The sequence below is a fragment of the Sylvia atricapilla genome, chromosome 8, assembly GCF_009819655.1.
Source record: "Sylvia atricapilla isolate bSylAtr1 chromosome 8, bSylAtr1.pri, whole genome shotgun sequence".
NCBI classification, from domain to species: domain Eukaryota; kingdom Metazoa; phylum Chordata; class Aves; order Passeriformes; family Sylviidae; genus Sylvia; species Sylvia atricapilla.
In genome coordinates this window covers 7,024,054-7,046,870 of record NC_089147.1, presented here as the reverse complement: position 1 = coordinate 7,046,870, position 22,817 = coordinate 7,024,054, and the positions used below count along the sequence as shown (strand labels likewise).

The 22,817-nt window shown below is 40.5% G+C and overlaps 1 protein-coding gene across 3 annotated transcripts in view; it reads right to left on the bottom strand.

Moving 5' to 3' along the window:
- Nucleotides 1-22,817, bottom strand: part of SHTN1 (shootin 1) — a 54,671-nt gene that overhangs the window by 13,627 nt on the left and 18,227 nt on the right. For 2 of the 3 annotated variants that reach the window (XM_066323517.1, XM_066323516.1), the window contains exons 5-12: nt 21,052-21,220; nt 18,412-18,509; nt 17,538-17,619; nt 15,729-15,823; nt 6,873-7,019; nt 5,426-5,579; nt 3,922-4,027; nt 2,153-2,235 (exon numbers count right to left, since the gene is read on the bottom strand). In XM_066323517.1, the coding sequence (XP_066179614.1) occupies nt 2,153-2,235; nt 3,922-4,027; nt 5,426-5,579; nt 6,873-7,019; nt 15,729-15,823; nt 17,538-17,619; nt 18,412-18,509; nt 21,052-21,220 (934 nt within the window). The remainder of the gene's footprint in view (nt 1-2,152; nt 2,236-3,921; nt 4,028-5,425; nt 5,580-6,872; nt 7,020-15,728; nt 15,824-17,537; nt 17,620-18,411; nt 18,510-21,051; nt 21,221-22,817) is intronic. The other variant, XM_066323518.1, reaches the window with a different exon arrangement.

The window sequence follows — 22,817 nt, the reverse complement described above, 5'->3', positions numbered from 1 at the left end:
CCTTATGTAACAGGAATTTTAAAAAGACTTCTGCTCTCTCACTTGTCAGGGTACTATTGATGATTCATAGAGATGTGGTTTCTGTATTCTAAGCCCATTTAATGTCAGGCTTTAATTTCACAAACAGGCTGTTTCAAATATAAAAGCTTAATTGGTGGTATGGGACAGAAACCACTCATTCTAAGTCCTTAAAAGGGGTCAAAATAAGCCTCAAGTTTGATATAATAACTAGATCAAGAAAGAACTTTTTCCCTTTTTTTTAATTTTTATTTTAAGAACAGCTCAACTATTAAGATGAAAAGCAGTTTATATGTAATTGAAGAAAGGTCAGAACTGTTAGTTTACTAATAAATAATGAAAGAATGGGGAGTAGAGAATTTCATAGAATTTCCTGCAATCACTGTGTGACAATCTCAACAAAAAGATGGAATCTAAACATCCAGGATGCTTCAAGGTAAGGAACCCAAATCAAGACACCATAACTGGACTTCTACTGAAAGATGACACTGACTCTTCATCAGAGATCTTGGTACAAGGTCATCTCTCTAACTATTCTATCCAGACCAACAACCTTGTTTCTCTCAGACTGGTAACCAGTTCCCAGAAATTCCCCTAAGGAATTTCTGTCCAAGTCACTCCATTCCTCACCTCCTCACCTGAAAATGGGAGGAGTAATACTTTTTTCCTCCCACTTCCTGCCTGTTGGTTCCATGCAACAATCCAGCCTGACTTACATACCATTAGTCTGTTAACAGCAGGGGGGGTTTTAACAGTTATATCCTATAATTTCAGCCAGGTTCCCTTCTTTGTTTAAGTGGCAGCAAATGAATTAAGCAATTCACTACAAACAAACTCCTGCTGTTTCAGAAGGAAGAGAGAAACAGCAAGAAAACCCTTGGTTATTTAGCTGGCAATGCCTGTCTAACTAGCTCTGACTCTTCAGGCACTCACAGTCATTTGTAAATCTGTACTTAACTCCTGTTCTCAACCTACCAAGTTTCCAGCTTCCATTAACAACAATAAAATGCAATTTCAGCTGTTACTTTGCATGCAGAGCCACCTTAGTGCAAGACTGTTTTGTTTTAGGTTTTCAGTGTTATTAAAGGATTAGAATTACAGTCAACTCCGAGTGGTAATTTCAGAAGATATGAATTGAGGGATGAAAACTGAAGTATTTAGCAAACAAGCTCTGTGGAGAGGCTCTGGACAGAAGAAATTGCCATGTGGAAGTTCAGAAATTTCTCTGTATCATGCTGAATATAAGCTGCTCTCTGTTTAATGCTCAGAGGTTTGGTCCTCTGCCTCTTCCAGAGGTTTTGTGGAAGCACAAAGCTCTGCACATGCTGCAGCTCAAGCAGGAAGATCAGAATTTTTCTCCAGTTACAGCAAGTGCTAGGTCTTCCCTTGAGTTTTTTGTCCTGCAGCCTCGAAGACTGCTCATCCTCAAATTCTTTTGGAAGAAGTAAATTGGATGCTGATGATCAGTTCAGTTGTGGAGGCAGGGATGGCTGTGAGTGCCACACAAATTGGCTTGGGATCTCGAGGAAGTTTGCAGTAGAATACAACAGAATGTTTCTGTTGGAAGGGCCCTGCAGTGACCATCTGGTCTGACAGCCTGGCCACTTCAGGGCTGACCAAAAGTTACAGCATGCTCCTAAGGACCTCAAACACTTACAAGCTAGGGATATCAACCACCTCTCTCGAGGAAGCCTGTTCTAGTGTCTGACCATTCTCACCATAAACAAATTCTTCCTTATGTCCAGGCTAAGCATTCCTTGATGCAGTTTTAAACACTCCCATGTGCTCTGTCACGGGATCTCAGAGCTCAGCACTTCCCTGTCCCTTCCTCAGGAGCTGTAGAGAGCAGTAAAGTCACTCCTCAGCCTCCTTTTCTCTGAACCAGACAAGCCCAGAGTCTTCAGCCACCCCTCATAGCAATACCAAAGCTACAGTACCAAAGCCACCACTTCCCATCTTGGTGCACATATTCCTGGGCTGCAATCCCACTTCTGGGCTGCAAGGCAGAGGAATGTGCTGGCACATGGACAGCTGTAGTTGACAATCTGAACCAACTTTACCCCCAGCTCCTTCCAGCTGCTTTTCCTGCAGTACCAGTGGATAACCCACATGGCTGAGAAGGGATGAGCCATACCTGACTCCTGCTGTGGAGGTTTCTCCTTCTTGCTCACGTTGGTGTTGGAGTGAGATCTCTTGCGAATCATTGACATGAGGGACCTTGGAGGGAAAATGAAACTGCACATTGTCACTCTGTCTTGGGTCACCCACTGCCAGAATGAGTCTGAGCGTGGCACACCACCAGCTTGATTACACCTGATTATACAGCCACTTACAGAAGACTCATTTGATGGTTTTTGAATGCAGATACACTGAATTACCCCCCACAATGCCTCCCATCAAAATGCACCAGAGGAATTTATTTCTTTTTAACAGACATTAGGCACAAATCAAAACACTCCAGATTTGAATATTAAAAGCCAGTGTCTCATTGTGACACATGACAAACAGAAGCTGCTCTGGCATAATAAACAGAAAGAAGAGCTGTAGATGTTGAAGTATTGTTCTCCAGAGGACACTTAAATATGGTGATCAGTATCTCACCATTTCCAAGTTTGTAATCTCCTTACAGTGTCAAATAATTATCCCCTCACTATATTCACAATGTAAAAGTCCACATCAGCAAATGATTCATCTTCAAGAACAAGTACAAGCTCCTGTGCACATCTGATGTGTCAGGAAGGCCAGTCACTGCCTACTGAACATCATTCCTTACACAGCACAGTGACATCCCTGCTGAAAAGGTCAAAACTCTGTCCCAAAAATGCAGCATCCAGTGCCTATGTCCTGCTATCCACACACATGTCACAGTGCAGGAGGAAATAGTCTGACTGTGCTACTACAGGGCTTAAAATTAATTTCCAAACAGTAAAGGGCACAAATTTAAACCAAAAATCCCACAACATCCCTACATCATTAATTCATGCTATCCATCAGTAAGAAAGGAGCAAGCAGGCCAAATGAGTTAATGGACATAAAAGAAGCAAAAGGCCAAACACAATCTTTCTGACCACATTTGGTTTCTAAAAACAATGCAAGATGCACAAAGAAATGAATTCTCCCCAATAATCACACCTATTCCTATGTTTAACACAGTAGTTAAAAAGACTCCTGGATGTATTTCTATTCCAGAGGGCTGCAAACTGTCATCAAAGTCCATTTATTTTTAAAACCAAGCAGACAACAAGATTAGCTAAGTTTTTAAAATTAACTAAGCACCCTTTAGCATTTAGTTAATTCATTTGGGTCTAATGCCTGATACATCAGCATAGACTGGTCCTTTATAGTCCTTTGCAGAAATCAAGCCAAATTTTGGTAATTTTGCCCAAAACCTGCTTGATGACTGGGTGGCTGGGTAGTGATTTTCTTTTATTTTCTTTTTTTTTTTCTTCCTTTTTAAATTATGAAAGTGATTGTGGGAACTCAATGGAGTCTGCATTTTCATCATCAGTATCTGACATGAAGGGACACACAATAATCTAACATATCCTTTGGTTCAAAGGAGTTTTCTTGGCAATAGAAAGCATTTCACAAGTCTGTAATTACAGCTATCAGGTGAATAGAAAAAAAAATAATCTCCTAAATTTAGAGGAGACAGGTATTCCTCCTCCTCCAAAGTCACAGTCTAGACGATTTGTTAGGCTTGGCAAGGCAGAATTGGCAGCTCAGAATTGGTCAGGGTGTTAAGTCTGGGGACACTGCGCGTGTCCTGCTGCTCAGGAGCCCCAGACAGGTGCAGAAAGCCTTTTTTTCCTTTAAAAACACTCTTCCTGCTCAGATAGCAGCTGCTGTAAGGAACTGTGCTTGTGCAGAGCAGCACTGCCTGCCCGGGGTGTGAGCACTCACCGGATGGGGTTGGGAGGAGGAGGAGGAGGCAGAGGCGGCGGCGGAGGCGGCGGCGGAGGCGGGGCAGGGTTTGCAGATTGCTGGACTCGCTTCTGGAGTTCATCAACTGCAAGGACACAAACCACAGTGAGTTCTTGGGCTCTCTCATCTCCTCTGAAAACCAGCTTCGAAGGTTTAGGGAAAAAACTCTACTAATTAAGTAAAGAACAAACAAGACTAAACCGCTCCAATGCCAGAAGTCCAGTTTTTGACATTTTCTACCAAGAGCAATGCACAGGATTCCCATGAAAACAGCTTCCTTCCACGCTGAGCTTGGAGATTTCAAACAGAAGCTGTAGGTCAAGAAAATGCAATAATTCCACATCTAAGCACATGCTGAAGTTAAATGTTTGTCTCAAAATTCAATGCAGCTACTGCATCAAGCTCAGATCAGGTAGAGCCATGAACCGAAGCCACATCTATCTGAAAAACTGAGGAGTAATAAATTATCCCCAGAAACACATCACTTGTTTGCCAACAATCTTATCTAAATTGAAGTAAGTTCAAAGACAAAACACGGTCCACATACAAAACGTGGATATAATTATTTCAATAGTCCAGGTTTTTGAGAGGTCTCAAGAAAAGAAAAAAAAAGGAAGTCTTTAAAAATGCTCCCTCCAACCTGAGTTACTACTGAAACTGAAACTCTCCCTCACACAGGATTCTTCAGATGAAATGACAGAGCAGGGAAAACTTGATCCCATTGCTGCAATGGCCTAACTGAGGTTGTATTTGAGAATGAACTAACAAGAGATAAAAGAAATTGACAATTTCAACCTCCAGACTTATCCGTGTCTAGCTGATGGTGTGGGCTTTCCCCATAAAAATGGTCAAAATTGTGTTGTGGCAGAATGGATTTTTTGTCTCTTGTTTCCATGTCAGACCTAAAATGTGGAAATTACTTTTCTGCACCTGAAATGCTGTCAAATATAATTAACTAGGGAAGAACAGAAACAGAGAAAAAAAAGTGTCTTGAATTTATTTTAGATACAAAAATCCTTAGTAATTGTTCTGTGTACAGTAGGTTACAGCAGAAGTAAGAATATGATTTCCATAGCGAATATGAGTCTTTGTTCTTGCAATGATAGATTAAAATTACAGTATTTTAAACTTGTTTTTACATTTTAAAAGGTAAAAAAATTAAAAATCAACTGAGTGACTTTAAAGTCCAGGTATCATCTTTTGTGTCTTTCACACAGACACTCATTCCCTTATTTTTATTTGTAAGACTCGGGGCAACCTAACAACAGGATTTTTGCTCCTTTCAGGAGTTTTACAAGGTTATTCCTTCACACACATTAGGACACAGCTGTTCTGCAGCTGAAGGCAGTTGCTGTACTTGGTCTAATGAAGCAAAGATCTGGATCACAGCTACACAAAAACTTCTGGGGTCTCAAATGTGGATGTGCACCAATCACCCCACACACGCTTTACCCCTAAAATGAAAGTTATTACACAACTTTACCTGAATGCTTTAGGTCTCTAGCTTTTTCTTCTGCATGCTGACACTTCAGCTCCAGTTCTTTTTTATCTTCCTCCAAAAGTTCTAGTTGCTGTTTAAGGCGACTAATCTCCTTATGCAGTGACTGATTCTCTAGCTGCTCTTCTAATTCTTTAATCTGCAGTTGGCAAACAAGAGCATTCATCACAAGAAAAGGCATTTTCTGTCCCTCCCATTGGCAAATAACCCACTAGGCACACTTATGCCTGAAAATGTCATGTTATAGTATAGGAGTGAAGCACAAATCCCTAAAAAAGGAAAATTTTTGAATGAGAGCTGGACAGATTCCTCTGAGAGATGTCAGAATTTTCTGTTATGATCCCAACTTGCTTTATCCCTTCTTTAAAATATGTCTTTAGCTACAAAGTACTTAAGCTTTACGTTGCTCCCTTTTCTTTTTATAGAGTTTTTATCACATAATTAGAATTTCATTTCAGAACATTTCCTCATTTGAAGCACGAGAACATTGACATTTTTGTTCTCTTACTGCTTCCACTGACAGGCTCATTATTTAAACTCCCTTGTCTCAACTCATGCAGATGCCAGTGGGGGAATTATGGAATATCTGATTCAGAGGCAGCATTCATCTGATTCAGATGAAGAGCAGCAGTAACTTCACACCTCCCTAAATAACAGACATTTTGCTCTAGACTTCAAAGTAGCCAAAGATGCAGAGATTTTCTATGAACTGGCAATTATTCTTCCAAAATACTCATGAAGAGCATTTGAGATTGCACAGTCTTAGTATTGCTGCATTGAGGAAAGGACAGGAACTGTTCACCTATCCCTAGAGTTATTCTGCTAACAGACTTTTAGGAACAGGCTTCAGGGCTAAAGCAAAGCTCATTTTCAGGCTTTCCTGGGAGGCAATGGTGATTTCTTCCAGTGAAGAGATTGACCTAGTCCAATTTCAGAGAATATATTTGTTCATATCCTATCAGTTTAGATCCTCTCACACTTCCCTGCTCCAGTATGTCTGTTTTTCCCCCATCCATTTGTTCAGCAAGACCCAGACCTGTGGGTGCCCTGCCTACCTCTCACCTCCTGTCCTTTCCTTATACTCCCAAGACACCCTTTGTATTACTCAATGTCCAAAACATTCTCTTGTCATCTCTTCACTTGATGGAACCTGAGCCACTGCTTGTAACTGCAATTTACTAACACCCAGAATAAAATACTTGTCTAAACCAGAGCCTTCAGGCTCAGGAGCCTTCCAGTTCTGTACCCATATCTGCCCAGTGATTCAGAAGAAGGGAATCACAACCTTCTCTGAAATTCAGTTCTTAAACTCAAAGCTCTTACCAGAGGATATGATCTCAAGTGATTCTCAACGTAATTAAGACACAGCACTCCTTAAATTCAGAAGGTTTTTAAAGACTTCTGGATGAGATGAAAAGAAATTTTGTTTTACCTTTTGCTGGTGTTGAAGCCTCTCTTCTTCTAATGTGTGGGTTAGCTTAGCATTGTCATCCAAAGCCTTCAAAAGCTGTTGATCAGGAGCAGAATTTTGCAGAAGCAACTGGCTCTGCCTTTTCATCTTGTTTTGTTCAATAAACATCTGCCAAAACAAGCCCACCCCCAACAAAAACAACAGTCAGGCAGGCACAGTCTAATGCTAAAATGGCAACTGGAAAGAAAATGAGGTATTAACATTGTGTTAATGTGGCAGGAATAATGAGGAAGAAGCTGAGAAGGAAGGGGAAAGGAAGGGGAAAGGAAGTTTGAGAGCAAAATCCACAAGAGCTAAGCTCACACTGAAAGGAACCAGGTGTTTGCTCAGAACCACCCATTGCTGCACCTCCATTACCCACACGTTGGCAGCAGTCAGAATGCAAACACATCTCTTAATTCTGCTTCCTGGAAATGGGAACAATCTGAGCCCCAGTCTGGGAGCTCTGGAAACACTAAAAAGAACTCTAGGTGGAAGATAAAATATCTATGAATTCACAGGCACATTGGCGAGTCTTGGCATAAAGCCCCTTACTTGAGGGTAAGCTGGATACGTGAATGATGGAAATTCAGTTCTTCAGGAAACAAATTTCAGCCCATGTCTGTGTAATCAGTGTAGACACTTGCCCTGGGAAAAGGCTTTTTAGGACAATTTCAGCCTTTTAGTTCTGATCTTTGTGTTTCTTCCTCTTCCCAAGTTTTATTTTTGATGTGGCAAATGAATGCGTTGCAGGGGCCAGACAAAAATCAGAAGGTCTAGAGACCTGATGACGTTGATAAAAAAATCACACACTCTTCACTTCAGGGGTGCAGAAGTTGTTAGCATATGCAGTTTCCCTAAGAGATCTCTTCCTCCCAGATTGTTTAGGAAGTAGGAAAAAAAAAAAAAGATTGCTTCCTGACAAAAAAATTCCTGGTAAATTTATTCTGCACCTTGACATCTCTTTCAGGTAGAGGTTTTCCCCCAGGCAACAAAGGCTTCCACTCGACAAACTCAGCTGTGCCTGTTCTTAGAGCAGAAACAGGGACTGGGTCATGCTGAGGTTTCACTGAGTGTGCACAGGTCAGCAGAGCACTTCTGGCAGCAGAACAGAGAACAGCCTGAGAATGCAGGTACTCCCTCAGACTGCAAAAACACTGTTGCAGAGCTCAGCAAAAGCAAGGAGATATTTTAAAAGTATTAGAAATATGAAAGTGCCATGACATCTTTTCAGATTCCCATCCTGTTTATTCACAAACCAGAATTACAGACAGGACATATAGTTTCTTCCCCTCTGGTGCCACTGCAATGCTCTGTGATTTATTTCTTTTAATACAATTAGATCTTAAGTATGAGCTGATGCTTGTGGCAAGCATTCTTTGCACAGACACTTCAGCTGAGCCTTCCCAGCAAGCAGCTCTGTGCAGACTGACGAGAAAACCACTGACCGTGCTGAACCTTTCCCTGCCCTCGCAGCCTGTCTGACCCTGCATGCCAGGAGGAGTCAGTTGATGCAGCCCTAAGACCAATAAAACCTGCAGTGAACACTCCACTGGGCAGAGCTGTGCCATGGGGGCAGCCAGCAAAGGACTGGAAGCATTTGATGGAGAGGAAATGATGAACGTAGGCTCTGCTGCTGCTGCTGCACTTTGTTATAAAGCAAACAGGAACAAATTGCTGACAGTGCAAAGTCAAATGTGCACTGGACATCAGCTCTCTGTCCACAAATCCTGCCACTCAAACCAATTTATGCTTAAGTTACCTTATACTAGTAGGCCTGTGGCAAAAACAATTCAAGGGCAAGAGAATTTCCCACAACAATCCATAAAGGTTTGCCTACGTATTGCAACTCACTCATTTAACTTCATATTCTTAAAAGAAACAGCACCTTTGAACACTGTATTTGAGAGAGGCCTCTAAATCACTGCAAAACAACTCAATATTGTCTCAAAGTTTTCTGTGTTCCTATTAAAGTCACTCACAAAAGTTATTTAACCCTGACAGAAAAGAACCTCTCTCCAGAAGCCAACTTCAGCAAACATCACAGTTCACCCACTGTGAACTTTCAAAGCAAAGTGAAAACCTGGAATTTTTCTTTTTCTTTTTTTTTTTTTTTTAATTTTTAAGATTTTTTTAAATCTGAAAAATAGTTTAAGGTGATTAATTCAAGATTTTTATTCACCAAGTTTCTGCCACTATATCCAACCAGAGTTGTTGCAGCCTGAGGGAGCAGAAAGCTGCCAAAACAAGAAGAAATCAAGTAGAGCAGCTTGATTTCTTCAACTTGAGCAGATACTTCACCAAGTGTAGAAAATTCATATTCACTTTGTTTCATGTTCTTCTGCAACGAAATGATAAAAATCCTTTTCAAGACCTGGATGAAAACCTTTGCATTCAGAAGTTTTCACATCAAGCCCTGCATTTTCAAATAGCTTTATAAATTGTTTTTGTGATATTGCAAATATGTTCCTGCTCACAAATATGAAAGTGTCTTCAACATCACAGAAAAAAAAAATTGATTATAAGGTAATGCTGCAATCAGAAACATGGGAATGAAATTCTCACGGGGAGTCCCATCCATCTCAGAAGTTACTTACACAATTTCTCTAAGTGCCAACATATTCTAAGTGGAAGGGATAAAACCAGACAGGACAGTTGTGTCAATCAAGCTGGTGATACTTATTCCAAGTTTTTGAGAGGCTGCAGTGTTTGACATAGGACAAAAAAGACCCTTCCAAATTAATTCTAACTTAAAATTTAAGAAAATCAATTCTTGCTTCAGCAGGGCAGAAACCTGACCGTCTGCACAACCCTGAATATTAATTAAAGTGACTGCTGAAAGGGCAAAACAGCTACTAACAAGATTATTTGGACTAGGTGGAATTTAACCAATTGATGGATTAGTTCCGACTTTGCCACCTGCTAGACAATTATCTGCAGAGCATCCCAATCAACGCTGCAAACACAGGTCGATAGTGCAGGAATCCACTGAAAACCACGCCTGCACTGAAGGCAGACCACAAAGGAAAACAGTTTGCTTACACCTCTCAGTCTAATTTTTAAAATCACCCATTGTTGTGCGAACCAGCTGTAGATCTTCCTCTCCCTGAGTTTACAAAGAGAAGCTGCAAAGTACAGGAAATGTGGGAGCTGGCCACTTTCCATCAGCAGTTTCCACAAGAACTAGGGAGGTGGAAAGAAGAGGGTGAAAATAAAAGAAGTTTTTCCCTTGACCTCAGTGAGGCCATACCTCATTCTCAGCCCCTTACCCGACAGAGCGTTCACTGCAGCTGTTTTTTGTTTACAGCAGGGCTGAAAAAGGAATTCTTCCTCATTAAAAAAGTTAGAAAGCAACTCTGTTAGTGTCAAATCCCTGGGAACACACACCCTCGTTCATGTAAGGTTCAGGACAAAACTGGATGCTTTCCAACCAACTCTTCTCCCAGGAGCAAAACAATGACAAAGGAAATTCTTTAATATCCATGTGTGGCTACACTTCCATCTACCATACATCCTTTGGGTATTTGCTGTGAGCAATAACCTGTCTTAGTTATAGTTTGAAGGAGAAAAATGTCCCAATACAGCAGGTGTTGTTCTAATAAGCTAATCAACGGTTGCATAAAGTAAAATAAAAATCAGTGATACGCTGTGCATTATAAATAGATTAACAAAAAGTTAGTAGCACAGCAGAATCAAGTTTGGGAAGTGTCAAACAGAAGAGAAGATCACTCAGCTCAGCAGCTGATCCTTTTCTCAGTGCTCAGCAGCAGTGCCCCATCCCCTCCACAGCCTGGTGAGGAATCTGTGGGTCACAGAAGGGTAACCCATTCACTTTTGGCACAGGAGCTGATGCCTTTTGCATTACGTGCACCCCAAAGCCTTACAGCTTGTGTTCAGACCTCAAAGAAGTCCCAAGAGAGGAAGGATCCAGGCATTTGTATCTCCCCAAAAGAACAGGCTGTTTGAAGGATTTTATGTGATGAGGAGGACAGAGTGATCATGTCTAATTATGGCTCTAAAGTTAGGATTAAAATACAACTCCAGGTATGGTTTTTAGTTCACTGGCTAGTCAGGAAAACAAAAATATATATAAACTCCTTGAGTGGAGTCAAAGTCTAATCTAGTTGTATTAAGTGAGCAGTGTGACCATGAAAAAGGACATATGCATAATATGGACAGCCAGGAGTCACTCACAGATGATTCATAATACTTCTGACCAATAAAGATACAATCCAGATGATTTTAGTTACCTGGCTAATTTCCAGACAGCTTCTGAAGGGACTGTTCCTAAAGAGCTACAAGCTGCAGCATTAGGAAGTTTTGTGGCTCAAAAGAAGAGGTCTAATTCAGTCAGAATGGGACAACTGGAGTAGATGAGTTAATCCTATCTTTTGCCCATCATTTGCTTCTCACCACAGAGGTGAGAGGTGTACTTTTGAGTGTGAGCAGACTGTATTCCCATCAACAATGTACTTCCTTAAAAACATTATTTATTTTTGGGCATTATTTATTTTACCAGCCTGTTCTGTACAAAGGGGGTTCTCAAACTACAGCACTCATTCTTCACTTATGAGGCATAACTGCACAAAATGCAGGGGAAAAAGTAATCTCTATTGTTATTTATTTCTTCATTTCCTACAGTTTTCTTTTTGTCATGACAGAAGCATAGTGATACATTCTGTAATGCTCACAGCCTTGCAGCATTTAGACACCATCTAAGAGATTCAGAAGTAGACCTACACAAAAAAGGAAGAAACATCTGCACTTTGGTTCCCCCCCCCCACAGACTAATTGCCTGAATAAAAAGAGAGGGGGTGGAAAGAGAAAGAGACCAAAGAGTTTCCTAGAGCATCTGTTACCATTCCCCAAGCCTCTTCCTGGGAAAAAGCTTGATGAAACACATTAGCATTACATCATGCTTCACAAAAGTGGTAACATCCAAGCTCAGGAGAATTCCAGTACTAACTACTTATGTCTCTTTAATTATTAAATCCAGTACAGTCAGCTGGACTGCAAATTAATTATCTTCAGATACCAGTTGCAGCTGAGCTGTCCTCAGTAAAGCACAAAGTGTGGCACTTGCAAGCACAGAGTTGCTTTGCCAGTGCTGGTTTTGCAGTATCCACTGACAGATGTAATATGTTACTGCCAAAGTCCTCTCAAATTAACCCCAAAGGTCACAACTTCATCTGAGGAAAAGGTCTTTGGGAGCTCGTGTCACCAAGATAACCAAACCCATTGCATGCAACCTCATGAGTAGGGCAGACACCTGCCAAGAGTGACAGTGATTTTCCCCATGTCGACAGCCACCTTTTATCTTTCAATATGGGAAGATTCAGTCCCAGGGTAAGTAAAGTCACCCATGCACTGGCCCAGGTATGGGATGCAGGTATTTTGAGGAAAAACAAGTTAAATACACACATTTTGTTGTGCAATAGTTACTTAAAAGCACAAACAGCTATAGGATGGTGTAAGCATTGAGGAGGGGAAGTCAATGAAAAGATGAACGACGCACATTAGAGATTCACTGAATTGTTTTAATTCATCTGGATCACAGTTCCTTTGAACACAGCCTTCCAACTTCTCAACTGCAAACTGTTTTACAGTTTACCATAAACACTTGGGAAACCTCTCTTTTCTTTTTCTAATTGCGCATTTTGAGCGAAAGCCTGTGCAAGCCTCAGAAGATTATCAGCCTTGAGAGTACGCTGTTCCTTCTCCATGAGGCCCCCAGAGCACTTCTGGTGCAGGGATTATCTTTCCACCAGCATACACTAATAATAAACTGTTCATTTGTGCTGGTTTTGACTGAAGAGTTAATTTTCTTCACAGTAGCTGGTATGGGACTGTGTTTTGGATCTGTGATGGAAACAGCATTGATAATAGAAAGGTATTTTCATTAATGTTGGGCAGTGCTTGCATGGAGTAAAGGCCTTTTCTACTCCTCACCACAGTGAGTGAGCTGTGGGTGCACAAGGAGCTGGGGGGGACACAGCCAGGACAGCTGACCCCAACTGACCACAGGGATAGCTCAGACCATGTGGCATCATGCCCTGCCTGTAAAGCTGGGGGAAGCAGAAGGCAGAGGGGGACACTCAGAGTGATGGTGTTGGTCTTCCCAAGTGGCTGTTGTACCTAATGGAACCAGGCTTTCCTGGAGAAGGCTGAGCATCTGTCTGCCCATGGGAAGAAGCAGTGCATGAATTTGTTTTGCTTCGCTTCTGGGTGCAGCTTTAGCTTTACTTAGGAAACTGGCTTTATCACAACCCATGAGTTATCTTATTTTTAACTTCCAGTTTTCTCCTCCATCCTATCAGGAGAAGGTGAGTTTCCAAGTTGGGCTTAAACCCCAACATCACTTTACAAAATATTGCTGCAAGGCAGGATGTATGTTTAATAAACCACTTATGCAAGATTATTTTGTTAAATTCATGAGATTCTTACATTGCTAAGAGTTTCTATTTGCTTCTCACACTGTGTTCTTCCACTTTTGGCTTGCTTTGGCTGCATGTATTGTATTTTGCTCATCTTTGTGGTAGAGTGCTTTTCAGGGCTACCTCTGCATTATTGCAATGGCCTTCAAGATACTCTCTGCCTTCCTTTGTTTTCTTATAAACTACTCCACAAACAGCTGAGAGATCTTAAAGTGTCTCTTAAAACCTGACACTAGAATTCTGGTTAAGCTTGCCAAGATTCCTGTGTTAACAACCCTGTTTTATTCAGGTAGGTACAGATTTTTCCATGCCTCCGCCCCTTACACACTCTATTTATTTAGTTCTTTTATGCAGATTCCTGTACCTTTCACAATGGATTGTGACTCACTTCAAAACCTTTCTCCTTTTCCTTCCCCCTCTCCACACCACGGCTGACAATATTTACTCAGTTTCTTTAGAACCTCTAAAGAGCATGAATTCTAATGTTTGAAGTTGGATCGCTTTTGATTAATTAAATATATATTATGGTGGTGCCAGCAGCATGACTATAATTAAAGCTGTATTGGGTTTTTTTTTTATTTTATTTTAATCAAAAGCTCTGATTTTCAAGTGTTCCCTCACTCCTATATGTGCCTGCTCCCTCCCTCTCTTGCTCCATGTCTCTCCTCTCCCCCATCTGTGCTCCCTTCTGCTCACACACGCTCACCTGCCCGTAATCTCTCACACCTGCATTCCCAAGTGCTCGTGTTTTGTGGAGAATCCTCCCCACCTGGCAGGAGGCCAAGGGCATCCTTTTGAAAAGCAGCCCCCACCAGCCACTTCCCTGGTCCCTCCCAGGGCAGCCATAATGCAAAGACAGAAGATGAAGCTGTGCCATGGAGAAAGGCAAAGAACTGAGTCTGAATGCGTGGGCTAACCACACCATGGAGGCAAACTGAAGGCAACGTGCCCACCACCAAACAGTCACCTCCACAGGCAGTAGTTCCATATTTTACTGAGCTAAAACACCCATGTGGCTGTTTGAGACATCACAAACACTGATACAGAACACTAAGATGTGCCATTTTTCAGCTGTAGTGATAGCCACATTACTTGGAGCCTTTTTCCTTCCTCCAAGTGCTCCAAACAAATCAGGAACAAAGCACTGAATGTGCAGTGTTGCCCTTTACTCAAAAGCTCTTCCTTCTCCCAATGCTGCACAGCTTATCACAACCAACTACTGTGGCTTTTACAAAATCCAAGAGAAAATCCAGCAGACATTTTAAGGTTTAAAAGACATATTTTATAGAGACAGAGAAAACAGGCAGCTAATGAAAGCAAGCAGAAAATCCCTGAACATCCTTAGCATAATCCAAACACAGCTACTGTAAGCACATCCTAGAAAACTCAGCTCTCCAAACACAGCTGTGACCTTGCCACAGGATCCCTGAGAGAGGATCCCTGTGAGAAGCTCACACAGCCTCACTCGAGCAGAAAGCTGCTGTGGATGCAGTTGTGGGCCAGAACCTGTCTAATGTCTGAGGTCACTCACAGGGCACCATCAGTGTGAAACCAGGCCAGTGAGAACGGGTTTTTAAAGTAATTTTCAATACTGGTCCCCCAAACGTGAATCAGCAATGCCTTTGTTGTCACATGGACAATTTTAAAAACTGTTCTATTTTAAAAACTGTTCTAAAAATCTTTCTGAACAGCACAATACCACAGGAAGACAAGCAGGTACAGAAAGGGAAGAATAATGCAGGCCTGAAGTTCACTGTTGTAGCGTTTCCATTTTGGATAAGAAAACTTTATGGAATAAACTTGAAAAAAATCTTCAAGTGAACAGCTGCTCTGACAGTCTGCACCAACAGGAGCCCATATTCTGGATGAGAAAACAACTAAATAATGACAAAACCCAAGAAATACCTGTCTGTAAATAATCAGCATTTCTTTGGCATTGTACATAAGTTGCCTGTCAGCTCATTAGTCAATTACATAAAGTACTTTCAATATAATCTTTCCAAATGTGTCCCTCAATTGATGCTGCAGTTTTGCAACACCTTTTTTAGGAGTCCACAGATTTTTTTCAGGAAAAAACACAGTCCTTCAAATTATGTCACTAGGAAGACAGCTAATCCCTCCAGGTTCCAACCACATCTTCCACATTGGGATGTTGTCACAAACTAAGCCCATGATAAATTCAAAGCCTTGCCTTGAAAGGGGACATAGGTAAGACAGCATGAATAATTCCAAAGTGCTTTATAAATGCGTGTTGAAACAGTAAACTCGTTTTTATGGATGAAACACAGATGTTATCTAAGTAGTATCTGGGGCTGGAAGAGAGCTGGGAATTGAAATCCAAGTCATCTAGGTTTTTAAGGTTTTGCCCACTTGCAATTTCTTCATTTTTTCCTTGACTACTCACCTCTTGTGCAAATGACTCTGCTTTCTTCCGCAGGTTCTTTTCCAGCTCAAAGTTTTCATGAAGCTCTTCATATTCCTCTACTGCCAGCACAGACACTGTTTATGAGAATAAAACAAGATCAGAAGGAAAAGTGGAACAGATCAAAAGAAGCAGAACTGTTTGATTTACCCAGATAAGCTGCTATTCCCTAGTACCATGGATCCTTGACTGACAGCATGACCTAGTTTTACATTTCTATATACAGTCTTCTTTGCAGTATTTGTCCTAAACCTCACCACATACATGCACAATTACTAATCTTCTGAACAGTGTAATACTCCTCCTCTTCAGACTCAAAATCTCCAGTAACAGGCATCGAGTATCACAGACCATATTTTGCCCCTCTTTGCCTCAAAAGAGCTTTGCTGAATTATCAAAGATTACATCATTTTTGAGGAATCTGTATTTGTTTACCTGTTCTGGAGATGAGCATAACAGGTTTTAAAGGTAGGTAAGTGGTAATTTAGACAGTGGGATACACATCCCAGGATACCTGATTCTCAAAGTGATGCTAACTTAAAAAAGCAAATTAAAAAACCCCAACCATACACACAAAAAATACCCAACAAAAACCCCACATACTTAAAAAGATTTAAGATAATTTCATCAACTCTGACTGAAATGCACTGAGTACACAGCTCCAACACAGTGCCACAGAGACACGGGATACAGGAGGCATTGAATACTTTGATAGCTCATTTCATGCATACAAAAAAAAAATCTTTCTTTAATTAAACTCTTCCTTCCAGGAACACAGGCAAATGTGAAACCAGGGGTTGTTCTTTTGATAATGCTTATAAAAAAGAAAAAATTTCAGAAAATGTTCATCTGCCATCCCATCCCATCAAAAGCTTCAAGCTAATCTGTTCAATCAACTGTTCTGGAGTTTGGTATTTTAAGAGCCTTCAAGTACTCCCTGTCATAGGTTTAAGAGATGCAGACACATGGAGGGGTAAGAGATGGATACCTCAAGAAAGCTTACAGGATATGCTCTACTATATCTCAGCCAGACCCACTGTCTTCCACTTCAGGAAAATGGGAAACACACAATGAGGCTTTTTACCAAACCATTTTTAATTTCTTAAGGCTTAGTAAGCAACAAGAGGAAAAGGGCAGAGTAATCTAAGGCACTAAAAACTTTCTCCTCTCCTCTAAACTTCTTTGGAATGAACTATTACTCACATAGAAGCACTCACCTTCATTAAGCAAATGTTTTCCTTTTCTCAGCCATATCTCTTTTTAGACTTTTCCTATCTTGGCTTTATCTCTCTTCTCTTTCCAGTAAAGCAAAATTTGTGATTTTCTTCCATCATTTGGAAATCTTATTTCTCACATTATAGTCCTCCTGCCTTTTTCTCATTATCCTCTGAACATAAAACAAGTTGCTCCCAAGACTTTAGACATTCAGAATTAAAAGCTAACTAAAAGGAAGAGGGGTGTAATGGTTTAAGAAAGCAGGAGCTTAAGGTTCAAACTCCATCTCTGTGAAGGACTGTGCCCCTTGTCTTAGTCTGCCACTTGTGCGACACAGGAAAAGGTTTCTCTGTTCTCACCTACCACCTGCTATTTACATTGTCACATTTTCCTGGAGTACAGAGAGTCTGGAGCAGTCCATGAGTTGATGCAGTGCCTGCAGCAGGAGGGTCAAGTGTCAGATCTGGACCACAGTCACTGTTCTGTAACCTATTCTTCGTACTGCAACAAAAAAACCCTCTGCAGCTTCTGCAAAAGATGTAGCAAACCCTTAAAGAACCCACTGAGACTACACACCTCTGTTACATTTCTCCAACAGTTTTTGTTGCTTATTAACTTCGGTTGTCAAAACAGCCTTTTCTTCTTTCAACTTATTTACCTAGGAAAGTATAAAGAACACATCAAAACCAAGAGCATTTTAGTTAATAAGGCATACAGCACATACATAATGCAAGCAGTATTTTGCTGTCAGTAGCTCAGTTTCCTAGGTTTGGCTTGACGCTGGGGTTTCCAGTGGGATGGAAAGCACTTTTACATACCTTACAGATGTTCTAAAAGGGTTATGAAATAATCTTCCTATGGGACATTCCAGTCACAGCTGCAAATATATGATCTTTGCAACCTTTCAGGATAAGGAGCCATAGCACCTGGTTGAAAAGTTACTTGACTGTTTGCAGTATAGTCAGACTCCTGTTTTGTTTTCTTTCCTGGCTCTGTTTATTGTCCAAGTGCTGTCAGCTGTGTCTTTCTGAATGCAAGTGTTGCACAGACAGGAAGAGCCACTAAGTCCTGATTTGCATCAGTACATGGCTTTTCCAGTTTTCAAGCAGGAATGAAACTCTGCTGGCTTGAAAAGCCAATTTGCTGGTCTAATTAATCATGACACAGCACTGCCAATAGCTAAACTTAGGAATATACTCAGTGAAGTAGCACCAGTGATTAAACTACAAAAGTATTTCTTACACATCTATGGGTTTAAGGAAATCCAAAAAAATGCAGTGACAGACTGTGACATAGAGGGTCCCTTCCAGGGACATGATCCATCACTGGCAGGACTTGAGATTAGGCAGTATTCAATTAACTTCACAACTGAGCGTTTTTAGCAAAATAAGGTACAGAAAGTACCGACTCCACGCTAACATGGTCTCGCCTTCCATGGTACAATACATACTTCTTCAATTACTTCTGCAAGTTTGCACCTCAGGTTTTCCAGTTCAATGGCCAAGGTCTTCTTTTCCTCATGAACAGATACGATCTGATCTCGCAGCTCTACGGTTGGAGCGAGGAAATGAAGAATATATTTTATTCGAAAAACAACAACAAAGGAAATGTCACAGCAATGCAGGTACAGCTGAGTATGAAATACCCGAACTACGGATCAAGCATCAGTTGTAATCAAGGAACTTGCTCAATAATTTATGAGCTTTGCATAAGTGTCAAGTAACAGATCTATAACTGGGCCACAGTTTCAGATTTACTCTGTTGAGGTAAGCTCCTTGTTCAGTCCTGCTGTCTTTATTTGCATTCTGAATGATTCATTTCCTGCTATAACAGGGCCAACCCTGCCACCACAGAGGGTCCTCAGTCCTGCTCTTGAGACTGTCATATCACAGAGACTCTGGTATGGAGGCAGCAGAAAGCAATGTTTAAGAAGCATCCTTTAGAACACATTAATGCACTTCAGTTCGTTTTGGATTGTGAGTTCTTGTCACAAGGGAAATAAACAAAACAACAGGCAGTTAATACTTGGGAGGTTTTCACAGAAGAAATTGTCCTGAACAGCTGCCAATTTATAGTCTTTGTAACATTATGTGAACAGAGTCAGAATGTAACCTTTACTGATGGAAGAGCTAATGCTTGTAATTTTCCCCTCAGAATTTTTGTTCCTTAATTATTAAAATATGAAATAAATTAAATTCACAATGGAATAAAACATTTGATTATAATCACTTCTTAACAGGAGATCAGTTTGCATACATAATATATCAAGGTTTAGGTTAACATAAAATCACCACAAAAATCAAAATTTATTGATATATATTAGCTTTCAGTAAGTGCTCTCACTCCCCACCTGCTTCCAGTATTTCACAGCACTGCTGTTCATTGAATACCAGCCACAAGTTGAAGAAATTGTGGGTAATCAGTTGCACACGATGATGACATGCTGGATTGTCATTCTGTTTGGTCTCACATCTTAAAAATGTCCATTCTACACCAGCATCTCCCCTCCCACTTCTGGAGACTCAGATTTATTGTCCTCTAAATTAAAAGCATGCACTTTCTAAAGTAAATGAAAAGACCTGTTTTCTGGATACACATTACCATTTTACAGATCTGTGCTCTCCAGAGAAATTAATGGGGAAAAAGTCTCACTGAATTTATGGGACTTGGATTAATTCTGGTTTTACAATACATATATCAACCTCACTATGCAGAGAAGAAAGCATATCCACATACCACAGTGAGCCTCAGGTTTTACTACCTTATTTGTGTATCCTTACAGAAAATTGTTGGGAGGGAAGAAATCATTCTAAGAAGCATCCAATACTTTCTTGAATGGTGAGAAGGCTAAAGGACTTAGAAGATCCTCAAAATACCACTTTTCATGCTTTAATTAATTGTTCATCATGACAGAAAGCAGATACCTCAAAACCTTTCTTCAATATTTCTCTATTTTGACTCTGCCACTCTCCTAACAGTGCTCCCATCTGATCTGCAGCCAGTGTTTGCTCAATAAATGTATTTTTGGCACCTTCCTCCAGGAAAGGCAGGAGATATTCCGAAGTCTTATTTCCCATTCAGATGGGTTGCACGGTGTGCACCACACCATTTGCTGCCTTTTCCTACATCTAGAGGATGGAAAACTGATTATGGAAGGGTACTATGACACCTTATTTGTTCGGTGGGGATTGTTTCACAAGCATTTTTACAACACACATCATTTTCCCTAGTGATATTTGTACCACTTCACTGCGGCTGCTGCATTGAAAAAGACAAGATCATAGTGAAAGTTCAAAAAAGTTGTACTTGAACATTATTTGCTGCTCCAAGTTACAATGAAAAAAAAAGTGAAAGCCTATTTTTAAAGAAGTTAAACACTTAACCTCTCTTGTCACATAATCCAGAATGTAGTACTTTTTTCAGTACTATGACACAAAAATATAAAAATCACGATGACTTCATCACAGGGATGAGAAATGAGGCTGATTTTGGACAATAGAAATATTAACTGCCTTTTTTTCAAAAAAGAACTAGAAATTTCTGAGAAAAAAAAAAAAAAAAAAAAAAAAAAAAAAGCCAAAACATATATTTCCATGTTCTCCACTTCTGCTGTTTTACCCCATACAACAGCTCCTCTTTAGGCTGCTTGTTTGGTAATAGCTCATGAACATGAATGGAGTTTGTGCATACAAAGGTACATAATGGAAACAGAAATGCAGAGTTCTGCCTGACAAGCTCTGAAATAATGATATTGCAGTTGAAGGTGACCTTGTCCTTCTGCTTAACTTTTATTTTGTTAAGGATTTTAGGAAATGTTTATTTTACTTATTCAGTAGCACTGAGCTCTTTCAGCTGGGTGGATCTCATTTTCCTATTGCATTTAACTTCCTGTGCAGGCTGTACATCCCCCAGCATTTGTGTTACACACCACCATCCCACCATGCTCTTAGTCATTCCTGGAAATCCTCAGATTCTCACCACTCCCAGAAGCAGGAACGGAACAAGACCAGTCTCTGCCCCAAACCAACAATGCTGTTCCTCAGACTACTTCTGCCTTGCATGGTGATGTAGGATCAGCAACAATGCTCACCTTTTATTTGCTGCTGACAGTGCACAGAATTGCATGATCCAGAGGTAGCTTCTGTATCCGTGGATGATTCATCCTCATCAATGTTAATCTCTTCAGTGATAATTTCTGGGCCCAGTTTGGCCATATAAAGCATACTAATTCTTTTCAAGGTTTTGTTTTCCTTGTTCAGCTGAAAGGTGAGAAGTACAAACAGTAAGAAGCTAGTTAATCTATCTTTAAGCTGCTGGGCAAGGAAAAAAAAAAGTCGACTGTTTTTTGTCATTTATCATTAATAGATCAAACAAAGATGACAAAAGTAACATTAGATTAAGTTCCATTCAGCATTAGAATGGTCTGAAGACGGGGTGCTTGCCCACTTTTTCCTCTGAGAGGCTTGAATTCAACATGATGCTTTACCTATGCCCTTTTTTCCTCTCTAGTACTTATGTTTAATAAATACTGTGTAGCTTTGAATCAATCAAATCAACTATCAAGCTGACTTAATGCTACACATGCTTTGTGACAGCTGCTTCAGCTCCTCACCTTTAAACATGTACCAGGAGTCCCAGCTGAATTATTTGGTTTTCATCTGGTTTTCCAAGTTGAATCAATTGGTTAAATAAAAAAAAAATTACCTTCTCCTATGCCCTATTTTGCTTATAAACTACAAATACTGCCTCTACTATATTCCTAGTCACAACAGAATTATCTCAAAATTCTTTTGAGTTATTACTGCAGAGTCAACACACATAAGATGAGAGCCATCCCATGAATCAGCTCTTTATGGGTGAGACCACAAGTCAGAAACCACTTTGGGCTGGATGCTTAAACACATGACTGGTTGCTGGATGATACAGAAGAGATTCTACAAGGCATCTCTGTCTTGATCAAGAGAAACTGAACAGGAGTCACTGCAAATGTTTAATTCTCATCATTTCTTTCACTCTCCTGCATCCAGACACCCCAGAGCAGCATTTCTGTGCAGGTGCAGCACAGCCCCAGGCATGTTCAGGTAAACGTCAGGGTGACTGCCCATCAGCCAAGTACTCCCTGTGCTCAGGTTTAAGACTGAGACTCAATTTCCTACTAATGACACACCACATGCCAAAGTCAACACAGACTTCAGAAGTCCAATCTGTATCAAAGGAAACATACACAGGCTCATCTGACCCTGAATTTTTACCTCAGCAATCATCTCTGATCCTCTTTATCCTCAGCCCTTTGACTACGGGAAATTTATTCAAGAATTTCTTATCTTGTTCCCAAAGAATGGAAGTGAGAAAGTGGGGAGAGTGGTGTGAGGAACCCTACACAGCTCACAGACAGCCAGCCCCATGGAGCAAAGTGAGTCTTTGAACTGCCCTTGTATGTGCATTACAGGGGAAGTGCAGAGAAGAAGACAAGTTGCATAAATGTGTTCATTTTCTTACTTATATGCTGATTGTCTATCTTATGAATTCTAATATAGTGTCATTATGCAAACAATTAAGTAAATACCTCCAGAAAGTACATTGCTAATGCATCTAAATTAAAGTGATTTCTTGCTGGTGTGATTTTTACCATATCTAAGGATGTACTTTGGGCAGGGAATGGGGAGGGAGGGAAAAAAAGAAAGAAAGAAAAAAAAAAAAAAAAGGCAGTCAGCATTGCTAATGAAATTTGGTTCAAAATTGCTGTAATCCATTTTCTGATGAAGTGGCTCAGATGCATTTTACACAACCAAAAATATATAAGAGAGATAAAAACATTCTTTAATAATAATGCACTTCTGATGAGATGGAATATAG